This window comes from Cottoperca gobio, chromosome 4 (assembly GCF_900634415.1).
Source record: "Cottoperca gobio chromosome 4, fCotGob3.1, whole genome shotgun sequence".
Taxonomy (NCBI): Eukaryota; Metazoa; Chordata; class Actinopteri; order Perciformes; family Bovichtidae; genus Cottoperca; species Cottoperca gobio.
The window spans coordinates 5,995,488-6,018,430 of record NC_041358.1 but is presented as its reverse complement, the minus strand read 5'-3'; the positions used below and the strand labels follow the sequence as shown (position 1 = coordinate 6,018,430).

The 22,943-nt window shown below is 39.3% G+C and overlaps 1 protein-coding gene across 6 annotated transcripts in view; it reads left to right on the top strand.

The window, feature by feature from the left end:
• Nucleotides 1-22,943, top strand: part of patj (PATJ crumbs cell polarity complex component) — a 129,456-nt gene that overhangs the window by 23,844 nt on the left and 82,669 nt on the right. For all 6 annotated transcript variants that reach the window (XR_003832118.1, XM_029429256.1, XM_029429259.1 and 3 more), the window contains exons 10-18: nucleotides 3,388-3,476; nucleotides 3,640-3,769; nucleotides 5,832-5,957; nucleotides 8,462-8,529; nucleotides 8,609-8,665; nucleotides 9,519-9,653; nucleotides 10,205-10,417; nucleotides 10,723-10,806; nucleotides 14,124-14,297. Coding sequence is in view for 5 of the 6 variants with exons in the window: in XM_029429256.1 (XP_029285116.1) it covers nucleotides 3,388-3,476; nucleotides 3,640-3,769; nucleotides 5,832-5,957; nucleotides 8,462-8,529; nucleotides 8,609-8,665; nucleotides 9,519-9,653; nucleotides 10,205-10,417; nucleotides 10,723-10,806; nucleotides 14,124-14,297 (1,076 nt within the window). In the remaining variant the exon portion in view is untranslated. The remainder of the gene's footprint in view (nucleotides 1-3,387; nucleotides 3,477-3,639; nucleotides 3,770-5,831; nucleotides 5,958-8,461; nucleotides 8,530-8,608; nucleotides 8,666-9,518; nucleotides 9,654-10,204; nucleotides 10,418-10,722; nucleotides 10,807-14,123; nucleotides 14,298-22,943) is intronic.

The following is a 22,943-nucleotide window of genomic DNA, read 5'->3' as shown; positions in this document are numbered from 1 at the left end:
ACTGTGAGGCAGCTGTAAGACTTTTACTGTGAAGGCAGCTGTAAGACTTTACTGTGAGGCAGCTGTAAGACTTTTACTGTGAAGGCAGCTGTAAGACTTTTACTGTGAAGGCAGCTGTAAGACTTTTACTGTGAAGCAGCTTGTAAGACTTTTACTGTGAAGCAGCTGTAAGACTTTTACTGTGAGGCAGCTGTAAGACTTTTACTGTGAAGCAGCTGTAAGACTTTTACTGTGAGGCAGCTGTAAGACTTTTACTGTGAGGCAGCTGTAAGACTTTTACTGTGAAGGCAGCTGTAGGACTTTTACTGTGAAGGCAGCTGTAAGACTTTTACTGTGAGGCAGCTGTAAGACTTTTACTGTGAAGCAGCTGTAAGACTTTTACTGTGAGGCAGCTGTAAGACTTTTACTGTGAAGCAGCTGTAAGACTTTTACTGTGAGGCTAGCTGTAAGACTTTACTGTGAAGCAGCTGTAAGACTTTTACTGTGAGGCAGCTGTAAGACTTTTACTGTGAAGCAGCTGTAAGACTTTTACTGTGAGGCAGCTGTAAGACTTTTACTGTGAAGCAGCTGTAAGACTTTTACTGTGAAGCAGCTGTAAGACTTTTACTGTGAGGCAGCTGTAAGACTTTTACTGTGAAGCAGCTGTAAGACTTTTACTGTGAGGCAGCTGTAAGACTTTTACTGTGAAGCAGCTGTAAGACTTTTACTGTGAAGCAGCTGTAAGACTTTTACTGTGAGGCAGCTGTAAGACTTTTACTGTGAAGCAGCTGTAAGACTTTTACTGTGAGGCAGCTGTAAGACTTTTACTGTGAGGCAGCTGTAAGACTTTTACTGTGAAGCAGCTGTAAGACTTTTACTGTGAAGCAGCTGTAGACTTTTACTGTGAAGCAGCTGTAAGACTTTTACTGTGAAGCAGCTGTAGGACTTTTACTTGTGAAGCAGCTGTAAGACTTTACTGTGAAGCAGCTGTAAGAACTTTTACTGTGAAGCAGCTGTAAGACTTTTACTGTGAGGCAGCTGTAGGACCTTTACTGTGAGCAGCTGTAAGACTTTACTGTGAAGCAGGCTGTAAGACTTTACTGTGAGCAGCTGTAAGACTTTACTGTGAAGCAGCTGTAAGACTTTTACTGTGAAGCAGCTGTAGACTTTTACTGTGAAGCAGCTGTAAGACTTTTACTGTGAAGCAGCTGTAAGACTTTTACTGTGAAGGCAGCTGTAAGACTTTTACTGTGAAGCAGCTGTAAGACTTTTACTGTGAGGCAGCTGTAGGGACCTTTACTGTGAGGCAGCTGTAGACTTTTACTGTGAAGCAGCTGTAAGACCTTTACTGTGAGGCAGCTGTAAGACTTTTACTGTGAGGCAGCTGTAAGACTTTTACTGTGAGGCAGCTGTAAGACTTTTACTGTGAGGCTGCTGTAAGACCTTTACTGTGAGGCTGCTGTAAGACTTTACTGTGAGGCTAGCTGTAAGACCTTTACTGTGAAGCAGCTGTAAGACTTTTACTGTGAGGCAGCTGTAAGACTTTTACTGTGAAGCAGCTGTAAGACTTTTACTGTGAAGCAGCTGTAAGACTTTTACTGTGAGGCAGCTGTAAGACTTTTACTGTGAAGCAGCTGTAAGACTTTTACTGTGAAGCAGCTGTAAGACTTTTACTGTGAGGCAGCTGTAAGACTTTTACTGTGAAGCAGCTGTAAGACTTTTACTGTGAAGCAGCTGTAAGACTTTTACTGTGAGGCCTGCTGTAAGACTTTTACTGTGAAGCAGCTGTAGGACTTTTACTGTGAAGCAGCTGTAGGACTTTTACTGTGAAGCAGCTGTAGGACTTTTACTGTGAAGCAGCTGTAAGACTTTTACTGTGAAGCAGCTGTAAGACTTTTACTGTGAAGCAGCTGTAAGACTTTTACTGTGAAGCAGCTGTAAGACTTTTACTGTGAAGCAGCTGTAAGACTTTTACTGTGAGGCAGCTGTAAGACTTTACTGTGAGGCAGCTGTAAGACTTTTACTGTGAAGCAGCTGTAGGACTTTTACTGTGAAGCAGCTGTAGGACTTTTACTGTGAGGCAGCTGTAAGACTTTTACTGTGAAGCAGCTGTAGGACTTTTACTGTGAAGCAGCTGTAAGACTTTTACTGTGAGGCAGCTGTAAGACTTTTACTGTGAAGCAGCTGTAGGACTTTTACTGTGAAGCAGCTGTAGGACTTTTTACTGTGAGGCAGCTGTAAGACTTTTACTGTGAAGCAGCTGTAAGACTTTTACTGTGAGGCAGCTGTAGGACCTTTACTGTGAGGCTGCTGTAAGACTTTTACTGTGAGGCTGCTGTAAGACCTTTACTGTGAGGCTGCTGTAAGACTTTTACTGTGAAGCAGCTGTAAGACTTTTACTGTGAGGCAGCTGTAGGACCTTTACTGTGAGGCTGCTGTAAGACTTTTACTGTGAGGCAGCTGTAGGACCTTTACTGTGAGGCTGCTGTAAGACTTTTACTGTGAGGCTGCTGTAGGACCTTTACTGTGAGGCTGCTGTAAGACTTTTACTGTGAGGCTGCTGTAGGACCTTTACTGTGAGGCAGCTGTAGGACCTTTACTGTGAAGCAGCTGTAGGACCTTTACTGTGAGGCAGCTGTAGGACCTTTACTGTGAGGCTGCTGTAAGACTTTACTGTGAGGCTGCTGTAAGACTTTTACTGTGAAGCAGCTGTAAGACTTTTACTGTGAAGCAGCTGTAAGACTTTTACTGTGAAGCAGCTGTAAGACCTTTACTGTGAGGCAGCTGTAGGACCTTTACTGTGAGGCAGCTGTAGGACCTTTACTGTGAAGCAGCTGTAGGACCTTTACTGTGAAGCAGCTGTAGGACCTTTACTGTCAGGCAGCTGTAGGACCTTTACTGTGAGGCAGCTGTAGGACCTTTTACCGTGAAGCAGCTGTAAGACTTTTACTGTGAAGCAGCTGTAGGACTTTTACCGTGAAGCAGATGTAAGACTTTTACTGTAAAGCAGCTTTAGGACTTTTATCATAAAACAGCTGTAGGGCTTTTATTTTGAAGGGTCTTCAGGGATTTACTGTGAACCAGCTGCAGGCCTTTTATTGTTATTGGTCTTAACTGAGACACAGCAAAAGAGCTTTTAGAATCGTTAGTGCTGTAAACACAAAGGATGTTCAGGATGTAAAGGAATTCATATGGATTATCCTTTATATTGATATCATTGGTTATTTGTGTTTCTCAACTTGCAGCACACAAAATCAGGAGTGAAGTTCTTTCATCACAATATGCAAAAGCTTTATGATGCGTTGCATATTTTCTCTGTATTGTGCAGTTCTGTTTTTTAATGGTCCAATAAAACCTAAACTCTCTGTCTCTCTATTTCCCTCCCTCTGTGTCTCTCACATGGTTCAGATGCAGTAGGTGTGTTTGTGAAACATGTAGTTCCAGGCAGCGCTGCCGATCACAGCGGAAACATCAAAGTCCATGACCGACTGCTCGCTGTGAGGGCCGGATTTAATTCTTAATATTTACCTACATGTGTCATTTATTTTTAGAAAGTCAAACTCCTCTTCTGTTATACCTGATGAGATCTTCCCATGAAATGACCTATGTTTTTTCACTCCTTTCTCTGTCTCTACCTGTCTTTCTCTCTTTCCTCCACAGTTAGACGGCGTCAGTCTCCATGGAATGACCAATCACGAAGTTCTGGAGGTGATGAAGAAGACGGGTCAGACTGTCGTTCTCAGTGTGGTCAGGAAGAAACCTAGAACCCTGGAGAGATCTCTGGATAAAGGTAGACAGACAGGCAGTCAGTCAGTCAGTCACAGGGGGCAAAAATTAGTTGTGGGCCCCAATAGACATTTTCAATCGCATGTCAAAGCAAGAGGTAGCACTGGTGTTACTTATAACATTAACAAAGGCTGTATTCCATTTAGGTGAGCTAGTTGTGTACATGCTGGCTCATTTGAGAGGCCTCCTGGGCAGAGCCATGTGCCTGTGCTTTTTCATCTGCTATGACAAGTTGAAATGTCTGGCATGAAGAAGGTTGACTCCCCTCATTGTCTTTGTCCTGCCTATATGCCACACTGCTGTCATGGTGATAAATGACTGAAATACAGCACAGTTTGAAACACCAACAAATTGCTCAGTTTTTAAGTGTCATGTACTATATGCACACTGTAGTCCCATAATGCAACACGTACCAAAGGAAATCAGTCAATTACGTTATTAAATGCTGAGTTCATCTTTATTATGACAGTAATACATTATGGAAAAAGATGATTCAAAGTGCTTAAGCAATTAAAAGTATATGAACTGTTTCATGCTGTAAGAATATGAAAGTTAGTATGGTATAAAATGGAAAAAGATTAAAATAGAAACAAAAAAAGGAAAATTAATGAATAGGATAATATTAGAAAAAGCATTAATTAGGCGTTTTTAAACTGCTATTTTCAGTTGTGTACACTACACACGAATCTCCTACAGACAAAAACCGTGATAAAGATTCTTTATGGGGGTTTATTTTCCACCTAGTTCATGATTATATTGTATTAAAACAATAATCTGCTCCTGTGAGAGAAGTTAACTCGGTGTTAAACTTATAAGAGCTTTTCTTCCCATTACCTGTCTGAAGCGTCTCTGCTTCTGTCCTGTTACCCAGATTAAGATGACAAATCTGTTTACAACTATGTGTAATTTTCCCAAACTATCCGCAGAAAGCCTGCGATTTCTCCTCTTTCCCCAGCATCCACAGAGATTAATACACCCAGTTCAGGGTCATTTTTTTGTTTTGCGATGGGCCGGCGGCCTGCACTGGTCAGCGTCCAGGCCAGAGCGGAACAAGTGATTTTTAAAAACAGAAGAGTAGTGCAGGGCTCTTATCTCCTCCAGACGTCTTTTTATTTCATTACTGAGAAAACACAGAAACTGGGAACCAGCTGAGTTTTCAACTTCTTATACTGTGGTCATTCCCCTGGCTCTCTTATCTACAGAGAGTAATGATGAACCTGACAGGAAAATAAACTTCAATTTTATAGATCACCAACAGTAATGATCAGTCAGGAGGTCAAATTTTAGAGCACCCTGTTCCCTTTACTGCGTTTACATGCACTGAAGTGGGTTACAGCCAGGATTTAAGATGAGATAAGATAAGATAGAACTTTATTTATTGCGTGCAAAATTGTTGTGCAGCAGCTGCAGTACAGCACAGAACTCATCAAAGGCCAATGGTGCATTTACATGCTTCTCTGATCCCATTTCTCAAGTTGGGAAGTTGTTCTTCTGACTTTGGTGGGTTCATGAACTTTAGTTTGTGAAAAAAACATACATAAAAGATGTGTCGTCGGCCTATTTTGTCGCTCAGAATGTTTAAACTACACATTGATATCAGTTTTCGAGTTGTTGTTTCAACCCGAGGGGCGCGTGAATTTTCCTTGACAGGAACTCATTTTTCAAATTATTCCGACACCACATGAATGCGGCATAAATGCAAATCTCACAATGTAAATGAAAGTGAAACATAATTTGTGTATCTGCCCTGTGATTCAGAATTGCCCCAAATATAAAGGGTTCTTCCTTTGCCCATGCTACACCCTTCCACCAAACTTCATGAGAATTGGGACTGTCTTTTTTATATAATCCTGCCGACCAACAGACGAACAAAAACTGAACTGAAAACGTTAATAAAGATGATCAGTAATGTTCTGTACACAATGACAGAAATGTAAACGGGTTACAGGTTTTAGGGGCCCCAGTTAAATCGTACAAATGGGGAAGATGGAGTATATTCACACCATGAATGCTAGAAATGGAAGAAATGCGTATTCCTGTGTCTACTCTTTGTTTGTGTGTGTCAGTTGAGAGGGAGTCGTCTCGTTTGTCATCGAGGAGATCGATGGAGGTCAACGCTCGCTCGTCTGGGTTTGGCTTTACAGCGCCAAATCAAGAACCAACGTATCCATACACAACACAGCTAACAAGTGGTGAGCACGCACACTCACTCACTCACTCACTCACACAAGTGTTTAAAGAATCTGATCCTCTACTGCTTTGTACAAAATATTGGAAATGGGTATAATTAGAGTACGAGATGGCTCCATTTTCTCCACAGCTGTTTTGTATGCATGCTCCATGATAATATGAAACAAAATACTGATGATTTAGCTCTTCTTAGGGCGGAAAATGGTATGAAAAGGGTGCCGCTAAAGGAAAGCATTAGAAATCTAAAAGGTTCATCCTCTGAGGAGCAGCAGGTTTCATGGTATTTTTGGCCAGTAGTTGTTGAGAACAAAACGATGGAAAGACGAACTGATCGCCTAGTGGGGCAAAAAACGTCAAAGTATTCAGTTTATGATGATACGAAATGGAAATTGTTATGAGAGTCATTTAATCGATTGATAAATGTATTATTTCCGCTCTAATCCCAACTGAGATTCAGATTTTGATGTCCAGTATGGTCCCCCCTGTAGAGAAACTTTATTGCTTTGTACATCTGAGTTCATTACAAATACACAAATTACACACACAGATAAATAAGTATACAAACAGCCTTAACAATCTCATCTACTCCTCTCATCCCAAACACGCTGGGCATTGAAGACGTATTACCGTTCAACCCCTGTAGCCAAAAGACATGTTATATGTTGGTGTTAAGTAGATTAACTGCCACACTTATAAATGAGTGTTTATAGACACTTTTCGGCCAAGATTTAACAGTTGCAGGCTTTTTTTTAAGTTTACAGGCTTATTTACTCATAACTATTTAAACATGTGGTTCTAATTATTTAAAAAACTGAAAAATATTAAACATGTCCTAAAAAGTACTGTAAAAATATATCTACAGTCATGCAAAACTGGAAGTGGATTAAAGGTATGAACTGTGATCAGTCTCAGTGTTTAAAAGGTCTCTTAAGTGTGGCGTCTGCAGACATGTCAACGCAGGCCTCTAACAGCACTACTCTCTGAATTATTTCCTCTCTTTTTATTCCTCATTAGCTTTGCTAAGTGGCCAAAATGCCACGCTAACACTTAGCACGCCGCCTGCCTGCTCCCGGGCCAACAGATGTAAAGTGTCCGAGCTGTCTGACAGCCTCACAGCGATGTATTACCCTGTTTATTCAGCCAAACGCTGCAGATTAATTGCGCTGGGAAGGCAAAGGTTAGCAATGCTAATTTAATCAGAGACTGCCAGACCTGCTGCAGAATACCTCCAACATGCGAGGAGATTTGTGAGAACATGTAGAGGTTTATTCTTGAGTGGTGGTTTTCCCCCTGAAATCAGCCTGAAGGTTCAGAGAGCCGACCGAGGTTTCCCTCAAAGAGTCGCTCTGTAATCTGCTCCGACTTCAAACTACTGCCCTCACTCTGCTCCGGAAAACACATTTATTCTTCTGTGATTTAAGGAGGTATTGTTGCTGAGACATTTTTGTGTGCGTGTGTAAATGTGTTAAACACACACACAGTCTCCTCAGTAGAAGTTGCTTACTTTACAGTTTACATTTGAGTCATTTAGCTTTTTGCTTCTAACCGGTGAATTCCAATGAGGTGACCGTCAGCCTGCAGCAGAGATGTAGTGAAATGCTTGTACTGCAGCACGGCTACAGTACGGCTTTTCTTCTGGCTCTGCTGCAGTATTAGCAGCTTTGTAACAGTACTACAGACATTACTGTTAGTACTACTGTTCCTGTTGCCTCAGATGATTATTTTCCCATATAAATATAAGTGGTTGGATTGTATTGCGACATTGTATTTGATTGTATTTGTTGTTTGCTGATGTATTTATGTGCCTTGTGGCCCACGGCACATTAAACCTGCTTTTCTCGTGTTTGGTAAAGTTGTACAGATATAAAACCTTTAACAACAGTCATCAGTTTTACAGAGGTCTCTTTTATAATGAAGGTCTATGGGGGAAAGGGTTTTTGTGGCACTGAGGCCATTGTTTCTTTGCAGTAATGCAATTTGGATACTGGGAAAAACTGGCAGCAGGCCTGTATCAGATCTAGGTGCTTATTCACAGCAGGTAGAAGCTAAACTTCATGTTTCACCACTGCATCACGTTTTTCGTTGTGGAGCATCCAGGTGAATTTCACTCAAACGTGCATAAAGTTAAATTTTCACTATTTTGTTTTTAGATCGGATTCATGTTATTAACTCTCTGCTTGCAATCAAGGTAGTAAAAAAGAGAAACCTAATTCCACAGATTTACTTACATCATCTGTAAATGTCATAATGTATATTGTCTTCCGGGAAAGTACTACTACAACTGTACTTTTGCTGCAGTACTACTTCATTTGCATCATTTTCAGTACGCGTTGTGTATGTACCTGAGGTTGGAGTTGATGAGCTGGAGGAAGCTGCTGTGTTTTAATGGCTGCATTGTAATTTTACATCTGTTCCACTGCTTACACAAGCTGTTCTGTGTGTGTGTGTGTGTGTGTGTGTGTGTGTGTGTGTGTGTGTGTGTGTGTGTGTGTGTGTGTGGATGCAGATGCAGATGCAGATGCAGAACTGTGGGCTAAATGGGAGCAGGCTCTGGGACCAAAGTACCAAGTTCTGGTGAGATTTTACAAATTTCCACTGACCTTCCATCTTGGATGTTCAATACTGACTGTTTTGTGTGCGTGTGTTTTGTCAGGTGGTTAAGTTGGATCCTGTCATTGAAGATGATGCAGAGCTACAAAAATCCTCTAAGGTTAGAGACATCTGAACTGAAACTTTATTACACTGAACTGTGTTGTAAACATAGAATCAATCTTCTCTCCTCGAACCCCTCGACTATTTGTCCGACGACAATAAGCCAATATTTCTGGGGTTACTGTGTAGCCAGCGGATATACGGGCCAAGACTTTGCTTCCTTGTGCCGCTCTTTGTTTACAGTTTGATTAGCAACTTGAGACATGAGAATGGATTGTAGTTGAGAGACGACGTATTGTTTCACAAGTAGCCAGGTTACACTTAGTCAACAGTTTATTTTTAAGATAATAAAAGCTGAATCGTCCGATACGATTGCTGATGGGTTCCGAAATTGCTTTTCGGCCAATTAGTTCCGCCTCTTTTGCTCTCCATGTGGACCGCAACCAACGCCCGCTTAAACCTGATAATTCAATACTGCTCAGACTACAAAGAGAAACCAGAACGCTTCTGATACCAACATCTTGTACCGTTGCGTACAGATTCTGCATTCATATGCAGCTATCTGTTTATAGAGAGTAGCATTGAATAGTATAATAATATATTAATATGGTCATTTTGGAGGCTGCAAAGAGGTATTTCTAATATTTTTTCCAGCTCATTTATATTTTTAACAATGAGGCGAGGCAAAATATTGTTTTTTACCTCTCAGTTAAACACAATACAATTAAGCACCATCACAAACTTCATCCTCCAAAAATAATTATACAGTTGGCTAACAACAAAAACTGAACATTATAACCTTCATGCTGAAGGATTTATTACAGGACTGTAGCGTTAGTTTGTGAATTCTATAATCTGTATTTATCCTGGATCTTTTCCTCCTGATGTCTTCGCTGTATCGTTGCGTACAGCTGCTGCCCGTCCACACTCTGCGTCTTGGTGTGGAGCTTGACTCGTTCGATGGTCACCACTACATCTCCTCTGTGGTCCCTGGAGGCCCCGTGGAGAAACATGGAGTCTTGAGACCAGAGGACGAGCTTCTGGAGGTAAATACAGACACACAAACACTGCGGGATGAAATGCTCAGCTCATTGTTTGAGGCCATGAAAGTTTAGCTCAAAAGTTAATTTTTACTGCCTTGATTATTGCATCTCTATTAAAACTGCCTCTTTATTAATGTTTGGATGAATTTAAGGCTCCAAGATATCAGCAAAAAATGTAATCCCAGAGCCAGATGGCCTTGAGTCATGACAGTGAACAGTACACTGCAGTGAATCCACTTTTAACATGTACATTATATACTGTGTAATATATATATATATATATATATATATATATATATATATATATATATGAAAACTGACTATTCACCTTTTAATAACTCGTAGATACTTTTTCACATTTCTACATTTTTAATTAATCATTTATATTCCCTACAATACATGAACCACAACTTCCTCCAGCTCAATCAGGGAAAGGTTCACTATTTGCAGCGAAGAGGAGAGCTGGGAGGACCTCACATAATTTTGCGGCTCTATATCATAAGAAATGAGAGGGTATATTTCTAAGTAAAAATTATGTCATTTTGTGTGTGTAGGTGAATGATGTTCAGCTGTATGGTAAATCCCGTCGGGAAGTGGTGTCGTTCCTCAAAGAAGTGCCTCCCCCGTTCACTCTGGTCTGCTGCCGACACCCGACCTCTGACCTGGAACCAGAATCTGAATCTGAATCTGAACAAGGATCTGAACCAGTACTACGCCCTGAACCTGCACCTGGACCAGAAAGGCAGGCACAACCCAGTGTGGAGGAGGTGAGAGCATCAAGGAACACATACTCTATATCAGTCAAGTATTACTGAGAATGTTTCCAGTGTCATTATATGACAAATGTGCCAAATAATAACATTTATGTTCACTGCAATGATTTTGTTCTACTATTGGAAATGTCTTTACATGTGTAAAACTTAATTAGTTATTAATCACAATTGGCTTTGAATAATTCATTTTGACATCAGATTTATGTTGAATGAAAACATGTTATATTCATATGGTCACGATGCAGTTTATAATATATAATATGTGAGACTATAAATTTGACCCACTGCGTCGTGTTCAGATCGAGCTGAAGCTGTCGTCGATGCTCTGCACTCAGACAGAACTGAGAGAGAGTGCCATTGAACAGCAGCAAGCAGTTAGACAGGTAACCTGTCTCACTCTCTGTCATGGGTGTTTTATTGCGCACACATGATGCCATGTACACTTACCTAAATTAAATATTGAACACTCATGAAGGTGCTAAAGAACTTTTATACATTACATTTGTGAAAAGTTAAAATGTGTGGTTTTGCAGTCTAAGCTGAAGGACACAGACATAATAGCATCACAGTTATATAAAGGATCTTGTATTAATTAGAAAATTGGAAATTACATTTTTTTTTTTTTTTTTTTTACATTACATTACAGGTCATTTAGTGAACTAACTACAGGGACAGTTAGTTAAGTGTCTTGCTCAGGGGCATAGTGGCAGCCCTGGTATTGAACTCACAACCATCTGGTGTTGTCTTTGGAAGCCGAACCACTTGGCCATCACCACCCCGGACAAATGTAGTGATTGATGAAAACAGACAATTATGTGACATTAATAATGGATGATTTTCCAAAATATATAATTTGATACATTTTAAAATCCTAATTGGAAAAAAAATATTTAAAACAATTACTTAATACTTAAATTCTTTATTAGAATCTCATCATCATACTAATAATAAATACATACTACTGCTACAACTACTGCTACAACTGCTACTACTACTACTACTGCTACTACTACTACTACTACTACTACTACTACTACTACTACTACTACTACTACTGCTGCTACAACTACTACACTACTACTACTACAACTACTACAACTACTACAAGTACTACAAGTACAACTACTACAACTACTACTACTACAACAACAACTACAACAACAACTACTACAACAACTACAGCAATTACTACTACTGTTGCTACAACTACTACTGCTACAACTACTACTGCTATAACTACTACTACTACTACTACTACTGCTGCTAAAACTACTACTACTACTGCTACAACTACAACTACTACTACTGTAACTACTACTGTAACTACTACTACTACTACTACTACTACTACTACTACTACTACTACAACTACTACAAGTACAACTACTACCGTACTACTGCTGCTACAACTACTACTACTACAAGCCGAACCACTAGGCCATCACCACCCCGGACAAATGTAGTGATTGATGAAAACAGACAATTATGTGACATTAATAATGGATGATTTTCCAAAATATATAATTTGATACATTTTTAAATCCTAATTGGAAAAGAAATATTTAAAACAATTACTTAATACTTAAATTCTTTATTAGAATCTCATCATCATACTAATAATAAATAAATACTACTGCTACAACTACTACTACTACTGCTGCTACTACTACTGCTGCTACAACTACTGCTGCTACAACTACTGCTGCTACAACTACTACTGCTGCTACAACTACTACTGCTACAACTACTACTGCTACAACTACTACTGCTACTACTACTACTACTGCTGTTGCTACAACTACTACTACTACTACAACTACTACTACAACTACTACTACAACTACTACTACTACTACAACCACAACAACTACTACTACTACTACTACTACTACTACTACAAGTACTACTACAACAACAATTACTACTACTACTACTACTACTACAAGTACTACTACAACAACAATTACTACTACTACTACTACAAGTACTACAACTACAACAACTACTACTACTACTACTACAACTACTATTACTACTACTACTACAAGTACAACTACTCCTACTACAAGTACAACTACTACTACAACTACAACAACAACAACTACTACAAGTACAACTACTACTACAATCACAACAACTACTTCTACAACTACTACTACAAGTACAACTACTACTACTACTACAACCACCAAAACAACTACTATAACTACTACTACAAGTACTACTACAACCACAACAACTACTACTACAACAACTACTACTACAACTACTACAAGTACAACTACTACTACAACTACTACAACTACTACTACAACTACTACTACAACCACAACAACTATTACTACAACTACAAGTACAACTACTACAACCACCAAAACAACTACTACAACTTCAGCTACAACTACTACTATTACTACAACTACTACTACTACTACTACAAGTACAACTACTACAAGTACAACAACTACTACAACAACAACAACTACTACAAGTACTACTACTACAACAACAACTACTACAAGTACTACTACTACTACTACTACAAGTACAACTACTACTACAACAACTACTACAAGTACTACTACAACAACAACAACTACTACAAGTACTACTACTACTACTACAACTACTACTACAAGTACTACTACAACCACAACAACTACTACTACAATTACTACAACCACCAAAACAACTACTACAACTACAAGTACTACTACTACTACTACAAGTACAACTACTACTACTACAACAACTACTACAAGTACTACTACAACAACAACAACTACTACAAGTACTACTACTACTACTACAACTACTACTACAAGTACTACTACAACCACAACAACTACTACTACAACCACCAAAACAACTACTACAACTACAAGTACTACGACAACAACAATTACTACTACTACTACAACCACAACAACTACTACTACTACTACTACTACTACAAGTACAACAACTACTACTACTACAACCACAACAACTACTACTACTACTACTACTACTACAAGTACTACTACAACAACAATTACTACTACTACTACTACAAGTACTACAACTACAACAACTACTACTACTACTACTATTACTACTACTACAAGTACAACTACTCCTACTACAAGTACAACTACTACTACAACTACAACAACAACAACTACTACAAGTACTACTACAATCACAACAACTACTTCTACAACTACTACTACAAGTACAACTACTACTACTACAACCACCAAAACAACTACTATAACTACTACTACTACAAGTACTACTACAACCACAACAACTACTACTACAACAACTACTACTACAACTACTACTACTACTACTACTACAAGTACAACTACTACTACTACTACAACTACCAAAACAACTACTACAACTACTACTACAACCACAACAACTATTACTACAAGTACAACTACTACAACCACCAAAACAACTACTACAACTTCAAGTACAACTACTACAACAACTGCTACTACTACTACTACTACTACTACAAGTTCAACTACTACTACTACTACTACTACTACTACTACTACTACTACTACTACTACTACTACTACTACAACCACCACAACAACTACTACTACAACTAGTTTGGTCTCACCTAAAGACAACTGAATTTAGTATATTTGCTTGTCCTTTTGTACAGTAGTTTTAAGAGTCTGTTGTCACTGTTGTGTGTCAGGTATCCCCTATAGAGGTGGAGCTGATTGAGACTCAACACAGCCAGGAAGAGGAGGAGGAGCAGGATGAAGATGAAGATGAAGGAGAGCTGGCTCAGTGGTCTCCAGACGTGCAGGTGTTGGAGTTGCAGAAGGAGAGAGACAAAGGCCTCGGCTTCAGCATCCTTGATTACCAGGTAAAAGCAGCACCTGCGTCTTCCTCCCACCGCTGCTACACCCACAACATCCTGTCTGTCTGTGTGTCTCTTTCTCCTTTACATGCATTATGATTAATTTTTACCTTTCAGGCATAACAATATTCATCAGATTGCATCATACAATACAATAAAAAGCACACAGCACTCTGATTGGTCCTGAAATTCATACAGTATATGAAGCCGTCACTAATAATTTTGATAAGCGTTGACTGGATAATGTGTAAATGAAACTAGAGCGGCAAGTGATAACCGAATAATCGTTCAACAGGAAATTTATCGGCAACTATTTTGATTATGGATTAATCGTTGAAGCACATTTTTAAAACAAATGTGCCAAACGATCTGTGGAGTCCAGCTTCTCAAATGTGATGATGTGATTATTTTCTGGCTGATAAGTGTCTGTAAACTAAATATTTGTAGGTGTTTCACTGTTGGTCGCACAAAACAAGATATTTGAAGACATCACTGGGGGGATTTGAATTACAGAGGCCCTTCTTCATTATTCTCTGACACAAATTATTGATTAAGATTAGAGTAATGAGTTGCAGCCCGAGAGGAAGCGTGGATCTGGACGAGGTCTTGGATTTTTAGTCCTCGCTGAGGAGCATGAAGGACTGATTCACACCTCTTCTGTCTGTCCAAGTGTGCAATGAAATTGAGCTAACAAAAAAAATATCCGTAATACCAAGCCTTAAAATATTTGTTGAAGACAATTTTGTAGGTACAAGGGCGCACTCAACTTCCCCAAGAAAGAAAGCTGTATGTGAGGAAACGGCTATTAATGCTGTCAGCTCAGTAATTGAAGTAAAGCAATCTGGTAACTGATTTATTGAAGGGTTTCAGATGCTGTGGAAAAATGTAATTCTACCCTGACATGTTATTCCCAAAATCTGAACTCTTGCTCTCTCGACGATAAAATACTTTCCCAAAAGTTTCCTATGTCTTGAAGCAACCCCTGAAAAGTGCTTCATCCAGATACAGTTTAGATGCTGTGTGAAGCCTTGTGTAGGATGGATGAAAGTTCAGGTCCAAAGTCAATCATGGTGAAGTTAATATAACAACGGTCAAGAAGTTGGTGTCTGAAACTTTGGTAACTCATAACATCTTAAAATAGTTTATCCTGTTGTTACAGGAGCTTGAAAATATTAGGATGTGATTGTGGCAGGAAATATATTTGAAATCATGTTTAGTGATGGTGAGGAAAGACGTAGGTCTGAGCTGGAGAGATGCAAGAAACTGGCCTTCAAGGCATTAATTATCCACGGCATGGATGGTAGGGATTGTAATTGTTGTCAACTTGATCTATCATCAATGTTTGTCTTTGTCTGGATTCTGTGGAGTCCTCAAGATGTTTTAATTGTTCATCTGTAATTATTAGTATGTGATGGCCAAAAAACAATCGTCAGTCATTAAATATATTGTATTTGTTGTGGTGAATGGCACCTCTGGTCTTTTCCTCGAAGGTTAATGTTTGTGATGTTTTATGCAGTTGTAGAGATGGTCTTTGTTCCATGTGAGGTGTGCTTTAAAATAATGCAGAAACATCTACAAGAGTAGGAAGTGTTTCTGACATTTCAAAAAATCTGTACAACAGGAACATACAGAAGCCCTCTCACACTGTACCTCCCTGTGGTTGATTTCGTGGTAGCGGTGGATGAACACAGGGTGAAGCTGGTGTGACTCGGCACTCACGTCTCCACAGTAAGTACAGTGAGTTTTCTGAGTGTAGCAGTGGACAGCAGGACAGAGGGTGACTCATCTGCTCAACCAGATCTGTTTTCAGGTCTGTTTGCACGTCCAGGCTGCCATATCTGCAGTGGGATGATGTTACTTAAAAGAATAGATTGTGGTGTTTTAGGGGTACAGGTTTCTTCCATTTTCTTCCAAAGGTTTTAGTGGAGATTGTCCTTGTCTAAATCCAGGGTCTAAGGGCGGAGGATGTTCAGGTGCTAACGGGAAGTTTTGACATCTAAGACTTTTGAATCAGCTGCTGAGAAACACAAACCATTGATGTGTCATTTCATTGGTAAAAAACCCTCTGTTCTTCTCCTGTGTTGGTGACGGGTGAACTAGTTGCCTGTTTGCTTTCTGTGATAAGTCTGATGGCAGAGAGCGTCTTCCTCCAAATTACTGCATTTTTAAATCATTTAACATCTGCTGCAACACCAACATAAATGGACCAAGACAAACCACAGTGGTACAGAGCAAACTAACATACAGAAGGACTTTCATTGCTTGAACTGAAACTACAGCTCCTGATTAACAAAGACGTCTGTCGCCTTTAAAAAATTAATAATAATAATAATAATAATAATAATAATAATAATAATCCCACAGGAGTCCTGAAATAAATTGGATAATTTTAAACAAAACTTTCTCTGATTATTGTAGTGACTGAAAGATTTCATGTTGAGACGTGTCTGGGGATTACATTGGGGAAACCTTGGTCTTTTTCTTCCCCGCCCTGATACATCACTTTATCTTAAGGCACAGATTCACCTCCAAGACCTCTGCCTCCTCCTCCTCCTTAGATCCAGCTGAGGCGGTTGGGAGGGGGGTTAACTCCCTGCTGGTCTGCATCCATGTCAGCCAGAACATATAGTGTTTGCCCATGGGGCCTGTATGTATGTGTGTGTGGAGAAAATCATTATCAGTTTTTTTCTTTACAACAGTTTAACTACATGATAGGAAATGAGAAATTAACACTTGAAGTTCATTTACGTGTAATCGTATGGAATAATATGCGTTGTGCTCGAGGCGTGTGTGTGTGTGTGTGTTTATGGGTGTGTTTATGGGTGCTTTCCATACGGTTTACGTAGCTCCTCAATTTCCTCACTCACGTTCTTCCTTCTCTTCCGAGGATGGAGGAGATGTTTTTACCAAACGGGACGTTGTCACTCACTTCAGCTCCATTTTGAGGAGACGGCCACTAATGGCTCCTGGTTATGAGCGCCTCTTGTGGTCTCCTCGTCTCTTCCAAGAGACACTTAAGGGGTTCCAAAAACCTCAATGATGGCACAACTGAATCAGTTTCTGGGTCAGACGCCGAAAGAAGGGAGGAAGCAGAATTATCAGAATGGAAAGCACCCTGTGTCAGTGGCTCATCCATCAGCTGTCCTGATTCTGTTCCTTAACTTTCCTCACTTTCGTCGCCTCCTGACAGTTTCAGTTTGCAGATGAGTGTTAAGACTTACTCTTAGTGTTTCTGTTCTCTAGTTGACCTCTGACCTCTGCAGACATTACATCACACTCTCTCTGTGTCTCTGTCTCTCTGTCTTTCTTTCTCTGTCTCTCTTTGTGTCTCTGTGTCTCTCTCTCTCCCTCCCTCTCTCTCTCTCCCCCCTCTCTCTCTCTCTCCCCTCTCTCTCACACTCTCTCTGTGTCTCTCTCTCTCTCTCTCTCTCTCTCTCTCTCTCTGTCTCTGTCTCTGTTCTCTCTCTCTCTCTCTCCTCTCTCTCTCTCTCTCTCTCTCTCTCTCTCTCTCTCTCTCGCTCTCTCGCTCTCTCGCTCTCTCTCTCTCTCTCTTTCTCTGTCTCTGTCTCTCTGTTTCTCTCTCTCTGTGTGTGTGTGTGTGTCTCTGTGCGTCTCTCTGTCTGTCTCTGTCTCTCTCACACTCAGTTCTTTACCTCCTGTATGATGACATCACCTGTGTGCGTGTCTGTGTGTCTTGGCTTCAGCTTCAGATTTGGACAAAGCAGCCTGTGTTCAGCTGGAACCAACACACACGCATGTTCATACTCCTACACGTGTGGGGACCCTCTTTGACATACAGTTCGTATCCTGTTAACCATGAAACCAAGTTTTAACTTTAAAACAGCCTTTTAAAGAAGAGAGGCCTAAACAAACTATTCACACTTTCCTTAACTTTCTAAAGTTCAAGTTTATTGTCATCTGCATAGGAACTGCCAGAAATCCTTTCCTAAATGTCATGTAAATGAGAAACCTAGTTTCCGTAAATGATGTCACTGATATAAGATGAATATTAGAAAATACCTCGTACACAAAAGAACATAAAAATGTCTTGACTTAGAAATGTCCACACTTTCTAAGATGTTTCCACTTTACAGGAATGTCCTCCGTTATGTAACCATGTTACTCTCGGTTCTCTACAGTAATCTCTTCTTAATCATCATGTAAACAAGAAACATGGTTTCCGTACAGGATGACCCTGACATAAAATATATCTTAAAAAATGTTTTGCACACAAAAGTGAAAACGTAAAATGTCTTGACTTTTCAGATTTGTCCTCACTTTCGTTACTTATATTTTCTAAAGCTAAATAACTGACCAAATAATTAGTTTTTACTTTCCAAGAATATTCTCACTGAAAAAAAAATATATACTTTAAAACACAAAAGTCATTTTTTCCAGAAATGTCTCCACTTTCCAAAAAGGTAATTGCATTTTCTTGCACTTGTGTGACCATGCAGCTCTCGGTTTTCTTAATCATTATATAAACAAGAAAACATGTTTCTGTAAAGGATTTATGTCACGGACACATAAGTATATATTAAAAAATATCTTGACTCTTCCAGAAATATGCTTATAATTCTGAATATTTAACTTTTGCTTTGGATGAGGACTCTTTAATTATGAAAAGCACCGGCTAAAACAAGGTGGACAGAATAACTGTATTTAACCTTTTTTAAATGTGTTTTTTTAATTGAGATGCAAATACAGTAAATCAGCAAAGACTAAAGAACCAATAAAAACAATTACAGTTGTCAACTGTTTTCATTGTTTTATATTCATCTTCCATGTTTAAAGTGCATATGATTTAAGAATCAAAAGAAAAAGTACATTTCACCTTAGAATGAAACCGACTCTTCAACAATTTTCTCAAAATAAAATAATCAACTTCTCTCTCTCCCTCCCTCTCTCCATCTCTCCCTCCCTCTCTTTCCTCTATATCTCTTGCCCAAGGGCATGTCGGTCCAGTGTTCCTGCCAAAGTGTTTCCTGTTACTGACTCTCCGGCTGTCAGTTGAGTGAAAGATGGTTGCAGGCAATAACAGAAGAGCTGATCTGTCTGTCTGTCTGATAGTTTCCACTAAACCTGACACCTTTTAAAATGAGGCCGTTTCATACCTCAAAAATGTGTTTTCTCCAAAGAGAAACAACAAATGCAGGTGCACTAAAACAGAGATATGCTGATCAATTATTGTATCAATTTGAGCATGATACTGGAGGGAAGTGACACTGATGGGCAGTGACACTGTCGGCACGATATATTATCAACGTCTCATTATTGTTAACTATCTCTGAAAGAGGCTAAACAGGAACTTTAATGTCATTTTAGAAAATATACAGTTGAATAACTTTTATATCTTTTTTGAAAATCTCACTGCACGAGTCGGTGGTTTGATTCTTCTTCAGTCCACATGTTGTGATACATCAAGTGTCCTTGAGCAAGGCACTGAAACCCAGTCACCCAACTAAACAACCAAACAGCCCTTCAGTGTGTCACATGGACACGCTCGTCTCGGTACGACTCATCACTGCTGCAAAAATAAAACCGTTTTATGATCTTGGAATGATAAACTTAAAGGTTTCCTGGGTAGTTTTTTTTACCTCTAGTAGTGCTATAGAGCAGCCGTTTTATAAGTAAGTCCATGTTCAACACACGATTCAAATTCCAGGTAACAGCTCCGATATTCATTTTGCAATTAATTGCAATATATGTTATATTTTGTCCCTATATTTGAACTCTGGACTATTTTATGTCTTAGATTCTCATATTTACTTGTGTGTTGTGTAGGAGGGAGCCTGAGATTTAAGATTTTCATTGCCAACGACTTCCTCTGTAATTGTTGTTCACATGACAATAAATAACTTGAAACTTGAAGCAACGCGACAACAAACAGAGAAGAAGAACACAACAAAACTGGATTCAAAATGAGGAGTGAAATACACTCAACATGCTTTTTAGATCTCTAAAATTCACACATTGAGGGGAGGAGAACGCAAACACTGGATGTAAACTTTTGTTTGTACTTTGTTAAGGTAAGGGGACCCCCGTAGTCATGGTTACAACAATAACTACTTGGTTAGGTTAATGCTTGATGGTGGTAAAAGAAACCAACATTGATTGACAGGAACAAACAGATAGTGATCAGTATACTTACAATAAAACCACCTGACTTCCTCATTTGCTTCCTTCTTTGAGCCTCTAGAGGGCGCTGTCTGTTGAACGTAATCAGATTTTTGGCCGTTTGCTCAAAGCGACTGATGCTGTCATGTCATTGGGCCTCCTCTCTCCCTGTTTCAGTCTTTCCACCAGATGTTGAACCTGCTGCTTCAAGAGCATCAGTGAGGTCCAACACTGATACTGGTGGTGAGCGCTGGCACACAGTCGGTGTTCCTGTTCAACGCAAAGGTGTTGAAACAGGAAAGAGACAAACGCAAACTAAACTAGAAGAGCACTCCGAGTGCGCAGACCTTCGCCAACGCAGTTTCCATAAGTTTCCAAACAAATGCATGAATGTGCCTGGTGATTTGGATACGCTCCAGAATGTATCGGATGGCCAATGCTACACCTTATGAAAATCGGGCCGGTAGTTTTTCGTTCGTAAGCCTGCTGACAAACAGACAAACAAACCGAACCGTAAACATAACCTCCTTGGCAGTGGAAAATATAATTGTATGCTGGAACATTAGGATTTTCTTTCAGTGGAACTAAGAGCCGTAATAACAGACCCAGATTATGTAGACAGGGGTTCATTTGCTTTTGGCCTTAAAGTTTATAGTCATTATTAACAAAAAATTGAATAAGTGTGAAATTGTTATCTTCATATTATCAAACTTCAGAGGTCGTGAAAGGTCTTGAGTATGTGTAGAATAAAATGTCTAAAGTTCAGTCTCCTAAAATACTTTGACTCTTTCATTTCCAGAGTTCCTCTCTAACTGGCATCATAAAGGTCTTAGAAACTTTGTTTAGACACTCTGCAACCTACATATAAAAAACCTCCTCATTGTTATCTGCGCACGAAAAGCCAACTGTGGAAACATTTCACTACTTTTGGCAAAGTACGTTTTAAATTTCTTTTCTTTTTTTCGCTCACACTTTTTCTTACGTTTCTGATATCTCCACTTCTTTGACAGCAGAGGTCTTTCTTTTTCCGGAGGATCTTGTAGGAGTGGAGGACTTGAGTTCTGACTCCTCACCACCTGTAACCATGTTGTTCGGTCTATAAATACAGCTCGGCTTTGTTCTGGCAGCCTAAAACTTGGCAAGGCAGCTCGTACTGCAGCGCGGGCGATGCCCAGGGTTCAACACAGGGGAATTCACAAAATGTACATCCGCTCTAACCAGGAGAGGGTTTTATAGTCAGAATATGAATCTCTGGTGGGATTCTGGCAGGACCGGGCCATGCTGGTGACTCTGTTTAAACATATGGAGCAGAGACGAGGGCTCGTTTGTGCAATCCATATGTTTATGTTGTTGACTGAACAAAATCCAGTCAAAGTTATGAGATAATTACTTACCTCCCAACTTCTTTTATTATTTGAAAACTTGTTCTAATCTTCGAAAAAAACACAAAACATTTCCCAAAAGCTGCAACCACTGACTCTCCCACTAATGTCCTATATGGCCTCGGTGAAGATCTGCATAATTAATACAGCTCTGGACAATACTTAATGTTACAGGTCCTTAAATTTCTAATAATTTCATAGCAGGAACTCCTTTGGTACTAATTATAGGTAAGCATAAATGCTAAGCTAGTGCACAACAGGTCAGCTGAACATGCAAACATCTGAAGTTTCTAGACAAATATTTCTTATGAGGAATAACTTCTTCAATAAGTTATTAATAATGAATAAGATACAACTTTATTTGTCCAGTGGGAAATTGCTTTGACGAAGTTGCAGTACAAAGTAGCAAATAAAATAAGTTGTAAGCAAAACAAAGATTATCAATAAAGTGCAAACACCAAATGTACACAATGCCAGAAATGTAAACCGTTAACAGTGATGATCATAAGAATAAACAAGTTGATGGTAAGAACATAATAATATTACCTGATACTAAATATTTCTTGCATTTAAATTGAGCAGTTTTTTGATGGATGTTCTTCTGGTCTGTTTTTACACTTTTTAAACTACCAGAAGACTTTCTTATCTAACATGCAATAAGTTGTTAATAACTTTAGTTTAGTCGATAGCAAATAACAAAAGAAACTCGTCCCTCTGAGGAACTTAAAGAGTAATTTCACTGCAGTGTGGAAAGCAGGATGCACTGTAACATTACATTACAGCTGACACATTAGCTGACACTTTTGTCCAAAGCGACTTACAATAAGTGCAAACAACTATGAGGATACAACTCAGAACAGCAAGAATCTTACAAGTACATTAGCTTCAAATAGGTGAAATCCTTTAAGTGCAGCACAATAGCTTTGAATAAGCCAAACCAATGTAACCACACCCACAGTGATGTCACGGTGTACTCTTTGACATCAGAGCAGCAACAACAAGATGATTAAAGGGTGTTAAGTTGCTCTTCAAAGCTTTATTTGCTGCTGTTTTTGATAATATTTGTCATTTGATCATGGAATGTTGTTCTAATCTAAACTCTAATCTAAAACTTTAATCTAAACTCAACGGTCCAGAGCAACATTTCTTTGAA